A 19,492-nucleotide genomic window follows, 5' to 3' on the forward strand; every position below is an offset into this window, starting at 1 on the left:
AACGCTGCGGTTTGAAGGCTTGTTTATACACATATCTGCAGATTGATAAAAAATGAGGCTGGGGATGGTTGAACTCAAAAGATACATGAGGATCATATCACTTTATAAGTCATTGGTCGGTCACATTTCACTGCAGCTTTAATCACTACGAACCTTTTTTAGTTCATTTATATTCTAACTCTTACTTTATTTAATAGTGCAAGACCAATTTTCTGTCTATGAAATGTCAAAACAAATCAATACTAACAATAGATTATTTTTGCATTGTATATAGTACTGTTATCTTTTTACAGGTGTTAATATGTATATCCTCCTTATTACTTATTACTGCTTACTATCCCATTTGCTGCTGTAACATGTTCCCTGTACTGGGACCAATAAAGGAGTATCTCACCTTGACAGTTAGGATGTTATTTATCACATATCTTTTCTCTGGTGTCCAAACCACCTTAAGGTAAATGCAGACATATATCTAATGGATTGTTTGTGGAGCAGACAGGTCAAACTGGACAAACCACAAACACCAGCTGCTGCCTGAGAGGAAGCTGCACCCTTTGCCTCCAAGCATTGAAATCTACATGTGTCACTTGGAAGGACACATTGCAGAAAAAAACAATTAGAGCAAATGCTGCCTATAGGAAAATATTAGTCAGCAAAAGTGACTGACCCAGCCCATTAAAAATGCTTACTTATAAATAAAGATATACCATTAGAAAACCAATCGTAACCTGCACAGTACCAGCAGTGGAAAGTCACCTCTGCAGCCTTCAGCTCAGGATGAGCACCATCACCAGTGGCTTCTGCGTGACAGGAGGACAACACTTGGTTCAGCAGCAGCAGTGACGCTGCAACAAACTTGACACCTCGAGGTCATTTGAGTTAAAGCAGCTGCACAACACGAGCTCTCGCCTTTCAGATGAGTCACCTGCACACGATCCGGTCACCGAGGTGTAAATACAGCGTCCGCACGGAGACATGCGACGAGCCCGTGCTCCACGCAACAATGTACCGCACCGAGGAGGCTACGGGAGGAGATGACCAGGCAGACGTGTGCACACACACCTCTGGGATCCGGGCAGGGACTCCTCGCTGGAGGCGGGGGGGATTTTCATGTGCATGTAAATCCAACATCCTGCAGCTGCAACATTGTGCAGGATGCGGCATACAAGTGCAGGGCTATTAGAATGTGTGGACATGCACGGTAACCCCCCGCTGCTGCATGTGCACGCGTCATCCAGCTGCATGACATGTTTTTCAACCACCGCATCACCGAGCGGATTCTGATGGCGGACACCGGCTGCACAAAGGCGCAGTTCCTCGGCCTCGTCCACCGACACGTCGCCTCGGTGCAGCCGCGTCCGTCTCCTCGGATCAAACTTGTATGATTGAGTGACGCGCTCATGCGTCCCGGCGGCGCTAGGACCACGCAGAGGCGGGATCGGACATGCGAGCTCCCCGGTGTCCCTCCGCTGCTCCAAACGTACCTGTCACCGCCGCTCGCGAGTCCCGGCTGCGTCCCCGTCATGTTCCACACGCTGACCGTCCGTGTGTGTGTGCGCGTGAGACCCCGCCGCTGCCTCGTCCACGGACCATGCGTGTTGTTTCCACCGCGCGCGCAGGGGCGGAGTCCGCTGGCCCTGGAGACGGCGCGCGACTGGATCACGAGAATGTCACTTATTCTTTGTGTGAGCCAATCAGCTGCTCAGCTCCGAGGAGAACAGTGAGAAGATGATGATGATTATTATTATTATTATTAGTAAAGTTTATGTATACTATATAATTTGTATTTCATCTGGACCCTTAGTCTGAATAATAAACAGGTTATTATTATTATTATTATTATTACGTGAGCAAAAACAGATACATTATTATTTTTGTTATTGTTATCATTATGTGAGTAAACAGAGAAATTAATATTTTTAGAATTATTATTAATTATTATTATTATCATCATCATCCTCATTATTATAATCATCATCATCATTATTATTATATGTAATTGTTTATTTTATACTATATAATTTGTATTTTACCTGGACCCTTGGTTATTATTATTATTGATTCAGTCTATTTGTGTGTCCCATTATCCGATCTCCTGCACACATAAAATCATTTCATCAAAAACAAAATAGGATCATGATCAAAGCAGCTTTAATCATTATCAATAGCCCATGACTAAACCATGACTAAGCATGGGCATGCTTATTATGAAACAGGTGATTTTTGAAATGAGTATTTCTGTAAGTGTCTGAAAACTGTTTACTGAGTAAGGCTGGGTGATGTGGTAAGAAAATTTAATATGAAAATATCGATAATTGTCACAATAAATGTTACATTATTACTATTTATAAGTTTAAAGACAATTTAATTTCGACTAAATTCAAATTGAGTGAGGGTTGTTATATTGCTATTGATGAAAATCATATTTTGATTATCACTGATATTGTTCTATCGTTATAAAACTGATAGAAACCTCATGCACGATATTTCACAAACTCAGTGTTTCTCACAGATATTAATAATATCACATTCATCAACAAAAACTGACACAGCCGATCAAATGGTAGTCCCTCTTTTTTAATATTCACTTCATGTGATTTTAATGTACAACAGAGGTTTGCCATGGTAACAGGCATTACTCCTCCCTCTACTGGCAGGACATGAAATTCCCTGCTTCAAATGAAATCAGACATTTCTGGTGAAGAATTAAATATCAGTGTGTACAAAGCATTATTTTGTTTTTTTTACTAAAAACAAATTACCAAAAAAGGTGTGAATTATAGATTTTCATAATCTTCTTCCGTACACAAAAACTCAGGTGAGGGAATAAGCTCAAAAATACAGATTGGCTTGTTTTGTTTTTTTTAACTTCAAACTATCATTATTACGGATTTTAACTACACAACTTCAAATATACAAAAAGGATATTCAACAGCTACAAGCACGTACAGTATTTACAGCAAAGTCTCTTCTCTGTTGAACTCAGAGGAGCGGCGACTACATTCAGAACACCCAGTCTTTGTTTTTCGTGGTTTGTTTTTAGCTACAAAAAAGGTTCTGGTGGTGTAAAATAAAGTTTTCACATCAGTTGAACCACATGTCCTAGAATCTGTCAGCGTCCTCTCCCCGCAGGTCCGAGCCCCACCTCTACCACCTCCCTCTGTGGAAAGGTGGGCACCCGAATCCTGGCCTCCCGTTCCTGAAGTGCCCTCCTTCCCGGTTGTCCATGCCCTCTGGTCCCATAGAGGGATGTCGGAGGAAAGGAGGCCCACGAGGAGCGAAGGGCATGGGCATTCTGAACCGCTCGGGTGGGAACATCATCTGCGGGGGCATGTGCGGCAGGTTTGGAGGCGAGAGGAACGGGGGCATGCCGGGAGGAGGCTGCAGAGGCGGCATGCCCGGCCTGGGACCCTGCATGACTGCTGGGCCGGGCAGGTTCATCACTGGGGCCCCGGGCGAGCCCAGCTGATGGTCGCTGCCTGCATCTGACGGAGGGCCTTTGTCTTTTTTTGATTCTATGGTGGAGTCCTCCAGAGGTTTTACACTTCCTGCTGGAAGAAGGGAAACGATAAGGTTTTCTAATCCCCAGTGGGAAATCAAGTATTCTGACAGACCAGAGAGGACATTGTAAAGAAATAACATTAAGACAAGATTATAGTCCAAAGAGACATTTTATTAAACATGACAGTTTTCACATATTCCGTTTAGATGAATCTAGTTTTTTCTTCTAAATGTCTTACCTGGTGCCAGGTTTTTATGGTCATATTCAGTGGGGATGAATGGGGCTCCTCCTGGAGGCATGCCTGTAGGGGACAGCATGATGGGGGCAGGAAAAGCAGGTGGACTTCGGATGGGTGCTACCTGTTGAACCGCAGGCGCCTGAAAGACACAGAAACACAATGGCATCCCAGTTAACATTAAAATAAAGCGAGCAAGGAAGTCGCCTTGAAGCGGTGAACGAAAAAGAAGAAACTGTATAAACATCTTCTGGCTGCACAGCACGATGCAGCTACATTTTTAACACTTTAACACAAAATGTTAATGTTTCCCCAGGACAGAATTACTGTTCATTATTATACAGAGATAATAAATCAGATTACATTCACACAAAAAGAAAAACAAGAACAAGGTTGAGGAAGTGCACGGATAAAAATGGAGACAAACTCGTAACAAGAACAGAAAATGTTTTATTATTTATATAGAATCTGCAACCATCTTAAGTCAGACCACAGGAAAAACAGGATCCCCCCCCCCGTGATGAACATTGTGACATAAATGAGAGGATGGACTCAATCCCATAAGAATTAACCAGAATACAGAGTGATTAACGGATACTGCATCAGTCCAAAGGACCAACATATATATACCCATACATTAATTACAGTAACTATGAATTAAAAACTATTGCCCAGTCTGAATCAGAACAATAGGAACCTTTACTGGCCATGAACTGTACTATATGCAGGACATGTTGAATCCTATATATTTAATTTGGAATGAACGAGCTCCATGTTGAGGTAAATCTGTATTAAAACAGGAAATATCCATTTTAGATTCTTAACGGCACCATTGCATTCAAGTCATCACTGCTTTCTTACTTACCCCTTGCACACACAGACTACTGCAGGGTTTGAACCAACATCACAACAGGCTCAAAATGTTTTTCCTTCCTGGAAATCACACCCACACACACACTCCTCACAGTTTACTGCTGTGTGTAAATGAGTAAAACAAAGTGTGTGACCGCCACTGACCAACAGCGGCTTGCAGTTACAGTTGTGTTGTAACATGCTTTAGGTATGTATTGTGAACGTCACTGCAACAAACACTATTATAGCCTCAAAGCACTTTAAACACTGTGTATAGTAGCAACAACAAACAGTTAACAGCCACTATAAGAGGAGGAAGTTTTCCTTTATGGAGGGGAAACTGCTGAAGAGAACAGACTTTTGATGTAAATTATTAAACCTAAATTCCAAGGGTGCAAATCACTGCTCTGACAATGCTGAGCTATGCATTTATTTCCTACAATACTCCCAAATAATCAATATGTTGATTTACATTTCTTGTCCCTAGAATCATAAACCACTAGGATTTGACTGAGACAACATGAGAGCTTTGTTTTAAGGTCAAGGTCGTGACCTGGACAGGAAAGTGTTAAGTTCCTTCACAATCCCCATGGTCATGTAATACACACAAACATGTGCAACACACACACACAGTAATAGACACACTGCAATAAAACTACCACTAACTTATATAGAAACTCATGCACATGATTAGAGATAATCTGCTGACCTATAAACTGACAGAAGTTGTGTCTCTGTGACGAAGGTCAAGCACTTTACTCTCATAAACTGCCACTTGAGTTTACAAGCGAGAATCTACAGGCTACCAATACTTCCATTTATCAATAACATAAATACAAACTACAAATACTGCCTTGAATGCAACAATCAAAAGCATAAAGCATCAGTGTGACACCTCTAAACTGAGATGATTCTAATTATTTTATATCAGACATCACAAGGTTAATACACATCTGACAGTGACTTTGTTAATAATAATCAGTTTAATATATAACAATGGTTTATAGATATACATAGAATGTGTATTGTTACTACCTCATAAAATCTAATGACAAATTATCAGTTTGGCAAATAAAGTTTAGAATAGTTATTATTAAATGACTTAAGAACTAAAGTTAGTAATGAAGTCACAGTAAAACCATATCAAACTTGTTTCTGCTTTCTTTATGTACTGTTATACTGTTAAAATAAAACAAGAAACATATGCTACATAACTGCAACTGCAATCTTGAGTAATTCAATTTGATAAGATATAATTAGTGATGGACATATAATTTACAGATGTATGTTAAGACCTCTGATGCTTTCATTTAATCCAAAGTGCTAATTTCATTTATTTTCAGACATAATTTCGTCATTATTCATTCAACCTGCAACTCTAAATCTATAACTAACACAAATTACATCTCTCTACTTGTGTGTATGATTGCTTCTCACAGTCACTGAGCATATCAAGTAGAAACTCACAGCCTACCAGATGCTGCGAGGTGCCAGATGCTTCTCCCTTGATTCTCACTCCTTGATGCCAAAGCTGAAGAAACACTGGCTACAAAGCAAGTTCACCTACGAATCTCGTTACAGATAATGAATGAAACAGTTTCCTTTCATAATGTAACCGACCTCCTGCAGCACGAGGACAAACACACAAAAACATCCCAGATGATTCATGAGTTGAAAAAAAAAAAGAGCAGCGACAACAGGTTTGTCTCATGTCTGCATTGTCAAACTAAATCACCCCTCAGATAGAAAAAAGCTAATTCTATTCATAATTGTGTTGCATTAATTACTGTTTACGCCTTAAACCAAATAGCTACATTTAGAATATCTTATAGTATTTGATAGTATTAATATTATTAGTATAATATTTGACAGCTAGAATTGTCCAAGGATCTGTAATGAGCCATTCAGAAATATTTCTGCACCCAGAGGGCATCTATGTCTACTGCCTGAAATACAATACATGTGCAAAATACACAAATTATTCTACACTGCAAATGGAAGAGGTAAGTAAATCAGGAACATTACTAAGGGATTCAAAAGTAAATTACCAACATTGTAGTAATTTGTTCACATCACAAAATGTGTGAAAAGACTAAACACTGTGACTTTTATCTTTCTAGAAACATCAAGTGACCGAAGTGCATGTAAAGGTATAAATAAAGGCATGAATCTTCACAAGATTCTGAATTTTGGTAATTCCTCAATAAACCAGTGCTAAGTTCAGGTCAGTAAATCAACCAGGTTTGACAGCTCAAGTTGAGTGCCTGAAAAAAGGTTTCCCTTTGTCAATACAACTAAAGTAGATTAAAGAACCACTGTTGTGGATCTCAGAACCTGATCTATTTTTCATACTCAAAAACGTAGTAATCCTGAATCACCCAAACCCTGTTCACAGCTGGTATTGACATCCATCCTGTGTGATCAGATCACAAGTGGACAGCTGGAACTACAGGTATGAACGCAACCATATGCATCCTCAGTTTATACTAGGCGGCATTCCATTACTACTCCTAGGCTCCATGTGTCGGTCACACAGACCCTGAGGCCCTGTGCACCTCTGGCATCATCATCCGTCCTGAGCGATCTCATCAACGTGTCTCCTGTGACCACTTGTGATCGGATCTCACTTCCCCGCTCTACATGCAAATGAACACATATGTCATTTGTGTTTTCAACCAGTGTGAGTTTACAGATGTGTCCGATGACACTGTTTGTGTGTATCTGTGTGTCGGCATGAGAGAGAAAGGAGTCAGGGGGCCACAAACAAATCAGCATAGGTTCAAAGTAAAACTGAATGTCAGGTTCACACAGCTAAAAGAATGTGGACACGTGGCCCAGACCCCCTCCGAATGTGGTCTGGCGTGATCGGGGTGTGTTCTTATCACAAGTGGACAGCTCTACGTACAGGTGTGATCACAAAAACCACATGTTAACACCAGGTGTGTACGGGGCCACAGACACACGGAAACACACATGTAAACACAGACTAGGTAAAACAAAACACAATTTGATCTGCACAAATAGAAGTGACGTATATCTCTACAGAGCGGGAAGGTGAGATCACACTCAGGACACATTTTAATGCCACATGTGAACAAACTGAACGTTGTCCACTTGTCATCAGATCTCTCAAGGCTGAACAGGGCCCCAGTTTCCAAATTGATAATTTGCCTACCTTTGCTGAAATGCCTCATCAGTCCAAGATAATGGTGTAATAAGTTCATATACAATGTCAATTCTAAAACTGCCATTAGGGGGCGTCAAAGCTGGACCTTTTCAAATCCTACACCTATTGGCTTTAAAGATCCAGTGAGTAAGACTTAGGTGAAAGGGATCTATTGGTGTTTTCTTTATTCTAGAATGAGCCCTTTATATTTAAATACTTTATATTTACATCAGGAGCGGGTCCTCCCTATGGAGGCCACCATGTTTTTTACAGTAGCCCAGACTGGACAAACTAAACACCTTTTGAGTTTTCAACTGAAGTCTACCACAGGTTCTTTCATGTTTGGAAGGGGAGGGTGAGGTGAGGGGTATTCAGCTGCAACATGCAACTTCACCACTAGATGTCACCAAATTCTACACGCTGAACCTTTAAGTTGTGTCACTCTCTGTGCCTCTACCTCATGAAGAAAGCAGGCTCAGAGGGAGGGGGTGCAGTTTTTCTCTCTTAGGTATTGGCTTATTTCTTCAAAAGTTGCCGATGCCAGTTTGCCATTTTACAAAATTGTTAACCTACAGCAAAATAAAAACAAAAAGCTGCACAAAATTATTTGAAGTCATTACCTGGCAGTGAGATTATAGCGAATCATTTAACTAACTCCAGCCTGAGGTCAATACCAGAGCACCTGTCATATTTTCTATTGGAATGACCTTTCATGCTGTTTAAGAATTAAAGTGAAAACTTCTCACTTCATAACTCAAACAGTCTCGCTGTGGTCAGCGCTCGGTGAAGCATTATAGTGTGCTGCCCTGAGCCTGCTGTTTTATTCCATCAGCAGAAAATGCAGGATTACAGCAGCTTCATTTTTTCTGCAGGTTTATTCCAGAGTAAAACCCTGTGAGGCAACCAGCAGGGCAGAGTCTCTGATCAGGAGCCTGATGGGTATCACTCTTCAATATAATGCCTTTGCTCTTTATATATACCTGCTACTTGTAAAACATGTGAGAAGACAGTAATGAAGCAGCTCTACGATAACACGGCCTTGATATTGAGTGAAGAAAGTGACATGTGAAAATTCAAAAGGTCTTTATCATTATGATTGGGCCTTTCGTTACCTTTCAGCCATTCCACAGTATCATCCAAGAGCAGAAATCCCAATATCCAAAGATGATTTCTATAACACTCACCTTTGTGAGGACTCATGTGAGTTTGACGTTCTCCAGACTGGGATAAAGACCACTGTTGTATTGTGTGATGTTACTGAAGAATTCCTCTCTTTCCTTGAAATGTCTTTTCACAGGAAAATGACTGAAAGGAGAAGACTGCTCAGATTTGACATTTTAATTCATGATAATGAGCAAACCTGAACCTTATCAGCACATGTAAGGAGGCTCCAGAGGATTAAGAATCAGACCTGTGACGTCTACAACATCCGGAATATGAATATTTTTCATGCATGTAAAAATGTTTTAAAATGTAATGAAGACAAAAAATCCTTATTCTCTCCCGTCTTGTGCACATTTAGATTCTATATTTCTATTTTAAGCACAAAGATTAGTAAAAATGCAAAACCTTTGTGAAAACTTAAACCCAAAAGACAATGTAAAGTGTAATTACTGTGACATAGTAATTGATTAGAATAGTTTTTTGTTTATATCAATTATGTCAATTTAAACATTAAGAAAATATTTCAACTTTTTGAAGATAAAAGCCCTTTTAACCTCCTAAAAACATGGGTTGAGAGAAATTTTCATCTAAATTTATGAAGCTGCCAGGTAGAAACCTCATTAATGTAATTTTCATGTTAATTTATTAATTATATTTGATAAAAAATGGATCAGCCATAATGTTAAAACCACTGAGAGGTGAAGTGAATAATCTCCTTACAATGGCAGCTGTGAGGGGTGTCTTACGTTTGTCACTCAGTTTTAGTGTAAGGATCTGAGCATCTCTGATGAAGGCCAAATTGGGCTGGTCGTGTGACTGGGTCAAAGCATCACAAAAACAGCACGTCCTTTGGGTGTAGGTAACCCAGCAGTGCCTACAAAGTGGTACAAGGTCTGCAGACTGTTGAACCAGCGACAGGGTCATGGACGCCCAAGGTTCTTTGCTTGCCCAGTAAGTACTGCTGTGGGGCTGCATAGACTCGCAGTGCTCATCCCAGAGTTCCAATGCAGACCCCTGTCCACTACCATTTACACCTTCAATAGGCACGTGAGCATCAAAACTGGATCATTGAGCAATGGAAGACAGTGGCCTAGTCTGATAAATCCTAGTTTACATAACATGGATGGCCTGGTGCACATGCATCGTTTACCTGGGGGAAGAGATGGCATCTGGCTGCACCATTGGAAGAAGGCAAACCGGTGTAGACATTGTGATGGTTCAAGCGAATGTTCTGCTGGGAAACCTCAGGTCCTGACATTCATGTGGAGGTTAACTGACCCATACCACCTACTTAAACATTGTTTCAGACCAAGTACACCACTTCCTGTCCTGCACCCCGCTGCACCGCACAATTCTTCAGGTTTAGTGTGAGGAACATTACAAAGAGCTCAAGGTGTTCACTTGGCCTTTAAGTTCCGTTGATCTCACACCAGTTGAGCATATGTGGAATGCACAGAAAGAACAACCCCCATCAATAGAGGACCCACCTCGCAACTTACAAGACCTGAAGGATCTGATGCTAATGTCTTGGTGCCAGATACCAGAGGACATCTTCCACAGTCTTGTGAAGTCCATGCCACAACGCGTCAGAGCTGTTTGGGTTGCACAAGGAGGTCCAACACAACATTAGGCAGGTGGTTTAAATGTTTTGGCTGAAAGTGAACAAACTAGCTCTGAGAGATTGATTTCTATTTAATGTAAAATGTTATTTAGTATACTAAATACCCTATGTGATGTTTTTTGAATGTACAATAGGCAATAGTCCAAGTGAGTCAAATTTATACCGTTCTTACTGCACTAGCTGTAATAACCATCTGCATTATTTTGCATCCTAAATGTTTTTAGTTTATAGTACTCATACAAAGGGAGAGGGAACCTAAAGATGCCATGTGAGAGATATTAATATGCTAGTACATAAGTACAGGAATACAGACAAGGGCATTCAGAACACATTTTGGGTCCCTTTAAGTTACATTTGAAATAGTGCTTAATAGTTTGTTGCTGAACATTACAATTGTTTGACATTTTTCTTGCAGTTTACTTCCTACTTCCTCTTTACTAACATTTACAAATGTTTTTTAATTTCCTTTATATTTTAAAAGTGTAAGGATTCAAATGAACAAAATGCTAAAAGTGAAACGTGAGGCCATTTGAACACTTGGCTGACATTTTGAAATATGGTCGCTGTGTAAATTGCACTCGGGCCATATCTGCATTCCCTGAGGTTTCACCTTTGTTTTTTTATTTTGTCATTCAAGGAGTTTATGAATGAAAAAGGGCTGCCATTACATTTTTGTTGTTCTATCCACTTTACTTTAGTATCCCGAATCACCTGCACATGAAAGATGTGCATTGTGCACACTGGCTGGTTATATATACACACTACCAAACATATACCCTGGAATACAGATATCATGGATCAAGTACATGCGAGAAGTGGATTTAAATAATCAGACCCTCCAATGAAGCCAAGCTCTTACAAATGGGCTTTGACATCAGACTCACTATTCCTCAAACAGTACAAGAGTATTATGGCCGAGATGCCAGGAGTAACGTTTGGCATGAGATAAGGCAATGGAGGATATTATGTCACTTCAGTCACTTGGCCTTGTGGTGAACAACTGAGCTTTGGTATCAAAGACATTAAAGCTCAGTTCTGCAAACTCAGGTGAAGCAACTACTCAAACTGAACCACAGTATCGGGCCAGGTGAATATTCTAACATGTAAATGGAGCATTCAGATTAATTCTGAGTTGAAAATATGGACTATAGGAAATTATATCACGTTATTTTTGTGAGCTACAGAGAACTTGAGGTTAAAAAAAAGTGACTAAAGCTCTGTCAACCCTGTGCGTTAAACAGACATTGAACACTACAATTCCTCAGCATGTTCATCTGGCGATGTTTAGCAATGTGTCTTTCTTGACAAATTTTACTTCATGATAATTTCTTTCTTCCTTTCAGCTGCTCTTGAAGATAACCGAACGTGAAACCTTTAGCGCAACGCACATGGACCAAATCACATTATTTGACACATGTACAGAAAGAGGAGCCAGAGAAAGAGCTGTAGCTGAGATTTGCAGATCCATGCAGTAAATGTGATAAAGTTGAAGCTTTCTTTGAAAGTTCATGCGCATTGATGTTGGAAAAAGGAAAACGACATGTCCTGACAGGTCCATGTGCCCATATGTCAGTGGTGTGAGGTAGCATGTAGACAACAGCAGAAAACAATAGGTGTGGGTGTTTCATGTCAAAAATAGTTTGAGCAACAAGTGTCAGTTGGCCGCCTTCAATGCTCAACTGATTTGGACAGCAAATTAACTGAAGACATATCGATACTATCCAAGTATCAAAACCTATGGTAAACTAATCTGACTGGTCATTAAGACTTGAAAAGCACAACATAAACACAGAGTATTAATTTTGTAATAAGCTAATGTTTATCTGCGCAGGCAGAGGTACAAAGGAAGATGTAGTGTTCAGTTAACTAGTCTAATGTTGCCTGTTGCAATATGTATGTGCACAACTATGAACTTATTCATTTTTGCTTTAGTGTTGCAGCAGCAATATTCAAAATAAAACATTAGTTCCAAGTTCAAGCACCTTTGACCCAATGCTGCTCAATGAGCAAACATGACCCAGCTGTGCAGGCATTTGGACACACTCATTTGGACACACTCATTTGGACACACTCATTTGGAAAATAAATCAGCTATAAGTTCAAATGCTCTGAATCTAGTCCACAAATTAAAATAAAAAGGACTACCTGAGTTTTTTTCTTAATTATTAAATCAACGATAAACATTCAAGATCCACAAGTGCTACGCTGAAAACTACAGTATGCATGACCATGTATGGACAGTGAGTTTAAAACAAAGAAAAATTATTTGATCCTCCTCTTTAAGTAAGCTTTATAGAAGTGGTAGGTGTGATTTGACCATTTTTCCTCTGATGAACAATGACCCTAGCATAGTCAAAAATTGTTTCTCTTCTCCAGTTTTCATAACAGTTGTCTGCTTTAACGCCACATTTAGCACACGGGTGCTGTCGGCTTACCTTGTCTCCCACTTTGACACGCTTCTTCAATTTGACCTTTACGTCCCACCAGCAGCCTACAGTCGACCTCATGACGTGTAAGAAACTGTTCTTCCAGTGGAGGTTTGGCCGGCCTGCTAAGTTTGGTAGGTTGCACGCAGTAGAGCTCCATCATGTTTTATTTAAGCTAGTGCATCGACCATTTATTCAGCACATGGTCATTAGAAGACAAAAAAAATCTAAACTTTAAACAAAACTGATGAAAAATTCCAAGATGATATTTTTATTATCATTTTTTTTTGTTTTGTTGCCCACTACTGGTAGATGTTAGTTAATGGTTTTACTAATTAGATGTGAAAACATTTCATACACACTTTTGCCAAACCCAGACTTTCAGGGTTACTGAGCTCAGTTACTGAAAACAGAGAAAGAGTTAAAAAAAAAAAAAAAAAAAAAGCTTCCCTCTACACATACCACAGTAATTGATGTTTTCGTATTACCCACTTTATTTGAATATGTTAAACCGCACAATACAAGACTTGTGAGTGAAGATGCAAATGTGTTGTAAAGAAAAAGGAGGAAAATATAAGCATTGTAATTCAATTCCAATCAGCAGAGGAGCTTATCTGAATTGTGGATAAAAATCACAAAAATTACATTTATCTGTTTATTTGGTGACGCTGAAACCAATCCTGTTCAAGACATAATGGCGACACCTTTATTGCTCTTTTTAATAAAAGGTTCTTTTCAGCACTATAAAATCCTATCCCACATCTGTTGCACACTAACTGAGGTTTTCTAGAGGCACATAGCTCTTATGCATGTAACCATTAGAGGCTGCTTGTCCTTGTTTCACTATAGTCGAGCTCAGCGTTCAAGGCAAAGTCAAGATAACACAATGAGAAGAATTTAATGCTCACAAACTAGCTCCTGAAGACGTTTCTTTCAGCACCAAATGATTGTAATTATAATCATCTTGAGAATTGAATGACAGTTATTAGCACTTTTATTCATGTTTCTTTGTAGGGTTGAAATAATAAATCTGCTTTTCAAGCCATATCAAGGATCATGTGTCATTTAAAGGATTTCTCTGGTCATTAGTGTAGTTGGGACACAAGGAGCTTACAAGCCTACAAACAAAACCCAAATACTGGTCATCAAGAAAACTTGTTTTAGGAGATTTTATCAGCTGTCACCACGAAGGACAGTTTTGTCTTGGCCTTAAGATCAGAAGCGTGGATGTAGTTTGTACTAAACAAGTCAATATCAAACTTTACATGGTCATACGTGGCATTGTGAGCAAAGGTATATTTCTATTCTTTGACTGCACTCAAGTATTCTTCTTAACCTGACCAAGAATATCCTCGTCCATTTTTTTCTTCGCTAGTTTCTTAGCTTCAAAGGTCAGTTAACTGAAAGTGATTTCATTCACCATTTCATTTGTTGACTATTGTCTGGAACTAGATTTCCCAAGTGTCCCAGAACAACCCACTTTTCAGCGAATCAGGACAATGTATATTTCCTGTGCTCATGGTCGTGATGAAAGAGTTTGAATGGTGAACTGTGTGCGCCTTGATTTTCAGAGTATTTCTAACTGAATGGGCCAGTCTGTAGTGATAAACTCCATTAGTACTATGACAAAGTTTCTACTTTAATTTTAAAGATTTAATCATTCATATGGGTCATTTCTTCAAATTGAAACTGTTTTTATAAAGATTAGAGGACTTTTTTTCAGATAAGCTCTACTACTCATATGCAACAATTTGTTTTCCTTATGTCCTCCACAAGAAGAGTAGTGACCAACACCACAAGCAGCAAACCAATAAAACATCACATGTGATAATAAAAAGAAGGTGTTTAAAGACAGTATTAGCAGTACCTGAATGTGAGCAGTGACCATTCCATCTGCTGGCACACTCTCCAATGCTCCATTTACAGCCACCGGCATATTGAGGTCCTTGGCATTAGTCCACTCTATGCATAGAGGAAATTGAAAAGACAACATCAGGAAAACTGGATGCAGCAGGTGAATCTTGGCCACACTGAAAGAATAGTTAAGTATTTACCTGGATTTAGTGTCTCTGTGTCCAGCATGCCCCCTTCTCGATAGCTCTCCAACTCATCGACTTTGGCCTTGCTCCAGGGAATGTAGGTAACCCCCCGCTCCACATCCCAGAACTTTTTGTGTGCTGATTTTATACCTTTGTTCAAAGCCCAAGCAATCTAGGAAATAATGACAATCAAAATACATTATACTGAACCGACACATGGAAGATAGTGGAGATAAAGAAGATATGTGAAAGAGACTATGTACCTTAACTGGTTTCTGATTGACTTTGTATGACCCCTTACTGAGCTTGTTCAAAGCTGTATTGGCATCTTGTCTGTGAACCATAACAATATAGGCACAACCTCTCGGGGGAATCATCTAGAGCAAAAACAGTTATACAAGAGAACATGAGCTTTAGATCATAGAGGCCTAAATTATCTTGATGTGAATCATCTAAACTTACATTGATGGACTCAATCTGACCAAACTCTTCCAAAAGGGACATCACGTCAGACTGCTGCGTTTTCTTGTCTAGTTGTCCAACCCAAAGTGTGGTGCTACAAACTATAAGCAAAGACAAATTTAAAACTGTTTTTAATTTTTACTTGACAAGATGAGACCAATCAAGTGCACGTCTTACAAAGTTACTGTGTTTTTAAAACAAAATCTCCTTTGTTTCTATCTGTCTGTTGCCGCTCTACAAGGAACAATGACCAACAGGCCAGGATGAATTTTCAAAATAAAAAGAATAACTTAGGAAGACCGTCACCTGGCGTTGACTATCTCAGACTGTTTAAGTCTCGTTGTGTTCAAATAAACTTAGGACCCATAGCTTGCATTAGAAACTTGTTGGAATCTGTTAATTGCCATTATGAAGAGGACTGATTAAACCACGATTTCATGCAAAACGTGATGTACACAAGGGTACCTGACTATTAATTAACTTGCTCACCAACGTGCACTTTTAATTTCAATGCAAATGCTCTGGCAGTTATATCTGGAAAATAATTTTTCAATAAAGCTCAAAAAGTGAATTTCATGTGTAAGTTACATACAATTTGTGTTTGTTACAGGCAGACGCGCAGAAATTTAGTTAAAAATAAGAAATTTATATGCAATGAACTTACCGCTTAGTGTCTGGCCTTTTATGGTGGGAAGACCTTTCTGCCTGCGCTCCCTGTCCTTCTCTCTTTCATTCCTGTCTTGAGAACGTGATCTCACCCGCTGTTCTCTGGAGCGAGAATGAGAGCGTCTATGCCTTGACCTTCTTGAGCGGGACGTAGATCTTGATCTTCTTCTCCTGGGGGATCTGAAACACACAGTTCAACAGGATGTCACCATGTTGCAATTCCAAAGAGAGAAGCTATCTCTCTAAGTCCGTGAAAGCAGCTGAGTGTGTCAGTGCCTGCCCTGCACAACATGCTACATGATCTCTGACATGTAATTTACCCAAAGGCGCATCATAAAATTATGTCTTAGCCCAATGTATTAGGATTTGGTTAGTATTACACATGCCCCAGCAAGAGTGCAACTGAAAACATCAAACTGAACCTCCTACCTGGAACCAGATCTTCTGCCGAAGCCCCTCTGTCTACCCTCTCGCCTCATATTCGGGTCTTCTCTTGAATTTCGCTATTGACAATGATGACATGACAAGTTTATTTTCCCAAATAATGAAGCGGCGGGTTCCAAGTTCCAAAAGGTTCATACCATGGGTCTCAAATTCAAATATCACATAACAGAAATGTCTCTGCTAATTAAGGGAGCCATGGCATTGTCAGTTGTATGAACAAGAAAATGCCAGGAGACATTCAATCAAATGAAACTAAATTGTGTTTGAAGATTTACCCTTGATTGGGAATAAGCCTCGTCTATGGAATGGTATCCATCTGACAACATATGATATTCACCATGACTCATTCCTCCATCATGCTGCGTATAAAAGAGGGAAACTGATCACTCAACATTATCTGCAGACAGTATACTGGTGCTAAAGAAAAGAGCTGCTATACTGGAGAGTTATAGTAGTTTTATGAAGTAGTTATAACTGGATACCTCGATCCCATCGGTCTGTCCCATCATATGTGGATAAGCATTCTCTGTGTTGGACATCTGACCAGGAAACTGGTTGAACACCTTTTCAGTTGTGTATCTGTCATGAGAAAATGCACAAACAATGAGTGTGGGTATTATGAATAGCAAAGGCAATGACCGAAAATTTGAAATGTCAGCCGTTATCATGGCAGATATTTAGAAAAAGTTAAATTAAGTTAAATAACATTTATAACATCTGCGGATACAATTTCCACAACCTTGAAGTGGCAAAGATAACTAAGGAATAAATATGTTCAGATTCACTGGAGCTTTCTCTGACACCAATTTTTACATAACAGGCATAACTTAACCACAAAATGTTTGTGTCCGGCCATCATTCTACACAGTAACAGTAGAATATCAAACAATAAAATAAAACACATTTTCAGTGCAAGCGGACTGGAACAAAAAGTGAACAAGATATTTTCTTTAATTCGTCTGGTGCACTGGTGACATATGTGTAACATGCTTTGAAGTGTCAGCCTAGAAACTAAGCTGTCTTGTCGTCATTGCTAACAAATACATATACTGCAAATAAATGTGAGAAAAGGGATGAAAAAAATCATTAAAAAGTCATTAAACTTACTGGGACTGGGAACTCAGTTCTTTGGGAGTTATATCCTCAGGTTCATCATCATAGTCAAAACGATCAAGGAGTTTCTGAGGAATAATACAGAGTACACAGTGAAATTAGTAAGAAATTCAATGGAATATGTCTAAAGCAAATTATGTAGAGACACTGAGCGATGCATTTACCTCAGCCAATGAGCTCTTCTTTTCTGTGTGTGCACTGTACGGGTTGAGCTGGGCCACAGGCATTTGGACAGGGTCTGGTACGTTGTTTGCTATGGCGGCCCCAAGGGTCTTATCTGCCTGCTGGAAGTTCTGGAGCATCCTCTGCAGCTAGAATTCAGAATTTAAAGCATTTTGGTGACACATTTGTACACATGTATAGTAGATCTGGTGGAAGAGAAAAAAAATCATTTATTACTTACCTCCTGCCCGTGGGGGGACTGAAACAGCTGTGCCACAGCAGCTAAGGCATCAGGAGTGGGTAGCTGGGGCACAGCGGTCAAAGCTGAGGCAAGAGTGATAGGAGGCTGGATCTCTGGTTGGGGGTCAGTGGAAACTGTTCAAATACAAGACAAAATGAAATTAAAACATCACTTTTCTTAACTCTCAGGTAGGAACGCAGGTGTATTGTTAAAAACTCTCAATCTGTCCCAAAGAGAATTAAATTAATTTCTCTACCTTTCAGTGCAGGAGGAGCTACAATGGCTTCATTAGCCATATCCATCAGAGGCTGAATAATGTCCATATCGAACACACCGTTCTTCTGCCACAGGTTCAGGACACGGAGAATTTTGCTCTAATTTATAGAATAATAAAAAACAAACTCTTTAGACATCATCATCTAAAGTAATTATATAAAATACCAAAACCACAATATCAACAGTACCTTATCATCCTCTGGGCAGCGGTAAAGATTTTGGAAGGTATCTTGGAAGTTTTTCAAGAATCTGGCCGCAAAAACATCCTTGTCAACCCCAAACTGATGCCGTGACTGTCGAACAATGGAATCAACCACATATAGACCGGGAACTTTCAAGTCGGGCTTGCACTGGTGGAAACAAACAGAAAATGACAAAACAATTTCGATTTAGTCATATTGTCTCACCACAAACTGAATTTGTCAAGTGCATTCAAATGTTTGATGAGGTGAAGAAAGAAAGAAGCTCTATAGCACCAACCTTCTTGATGAACTTCTCAACAATCTGGACAACATGTTTGTAAAACTAAAGAAAAACAGAAAACATTATCAGTCACAACAGTTTATCTAATTCACTACATGACTTCTCTAATCAGTAAATTAATATTACCATGTCCGGCACCACATGATTAAACTGTCATATTTAATTTCAAAATATTTCAGAAACCCCACATTTACTCAGTCTGGTTCGGTTTCAGGGTGCCACTGGAAATATTACATCTCAAAAGAGAAATCAGTTTGAAAGGCAGTCAACACATTAATGTGAATTTCTACATGACTAATATATCTCCATAGCCTGGACTGATAAAAAAAAATCTATTATGTTGTGTAATATTGCCATGTTTCAAGTGTTCTATATGCTTTTTGGTGCGGCTCCAAGAACCTTCTGTTCCAACAGATCTTTGAAATAATAAACTCATACATTTAAGTAAGAAAAACTGAGACTTCTTAATTTGACCTGTGTATTCACCACCTTGAGTGCCACAAAGACGATGAGCCAAACAACTCAATGCAAGTGTTTCTTTATCATAAAGCTTTCAGAAATTACACAATACTGTTAAGCTGAATGAAAAGCAGAGACACATTATAAAAATAAAAAACCAAATTGTCTGCAGCAAATTCTA

General features: G+C 39.4%; 2 protein-coding genes across 6 annotated transcripts in view; both read right to left on the reverse strand.

Annotated features, from left to right (window-relative positions):
- Positions 1-1,643, reverse strand: part of tiam1b (TIAM Rac1 associated GEF 1b) — a 46,105-nt gene extending 44,462 nt beyond the window's left edge. The window contains exon 1 of one of the 2 annotated variants that reach the window (XM_034603532.1): positions 1,485-1,643. The gene's annotated coding sequence lies outside the window, so the exon portion shown is untranslated. The remainder of the gene's footprint in view (positions 1-1,484) is intronic. The other variant, XM_034603533.1, reaches the window with a different exon arrangement.
- The window catches only part of LOC117772422 (SR-related and CTD-associated factor 4-like), a 41,187-nt gene that overhangs the window by 19,463 nt on the left and 2,232 nt on the right, over positions 1-19,492 (reverse strand). The window contains exons 3-18 of one of the 4 annotated variants that reach the window (XR_004615771.1): positions 18,850-18,894; positions 18,558-18,719; positions 18,350-18,467; positions 18,094-18,227; positions 17,855-18,001; positions 17,685-17,758; positions 17,060-17,156; positions 16,853-16,936; positions 16,563-16,636; positions 16,132-16,313; positions 15,468-15,568; positions 15,269-15,382; positions 15,021-15,177; positions 14,834-14,928; positions 3,741-3,879; positions 3,084-3,551 (exon numbers count right to left, since the gene is read on the reverse strand). Coding sequence is in view for 2 of the 4 variants with exons in the window: in XM_034603536.1 (XP_034459427.1) it covers positions 3,148-3,551; positions 3,741-3,879; positions 14,834-14,928; positions 15,021-15,177; positions 15,269-15,382; positions 15,468-15,568; positions 16,132-16,313; positions 16,563-16,636; positions 16,853-16,936; positions 17,060-17,156; positions 17,685-17,758; positions 17,855-18,001; positions 18,094-18,227; positions 18,350-18,467; positions 18,558-18,719; positions 18,850-18,894 (2,127 nt within the window). In the remaining 2 variants the exon portion in view is untranslated. Of the gene's footprint in view, positions 1-2,556; positions 3,552-3,740; positions 3,880-5,724; positions 5,738-14,549; positions 14,929-15,020; positions 15,178-15,268; positions 15,383-15,467; positions 15,569-16,131; positions 16,314-16,562; positions 16,637-16,852; positions 16,937-17,059; positions 17,157-17,684; positions 17,759-17,854; positions 18,002-18,093; positions 18,228-18,349; positions 18,468-18,557; positions 18,720-18,849; positions 18,895-19,492 lie in introns of those variants that run through there. The other 3 variants (XM_034603537.1, XM_034603536.1, XR_004615772.1) reach the window with 3 other exon arrangements.

The sequence above is a fragment of the Hippoglossus hippoglossus genome, chromosome 13 (assembly GCF_009819705.1).
Source record: "Hippoglossus hippoglossus isolate fHipHip1 chromosome 13, fHipHip1.pri, whole genome shotgun sequence".
Lineage (NCBI taxonomy): Eukaryota > Metazoa > Chordata > Actinopteri > Pleuronectiformes > Pleuronectidae > Hippoglossus > Hippoglossus hippoglossus.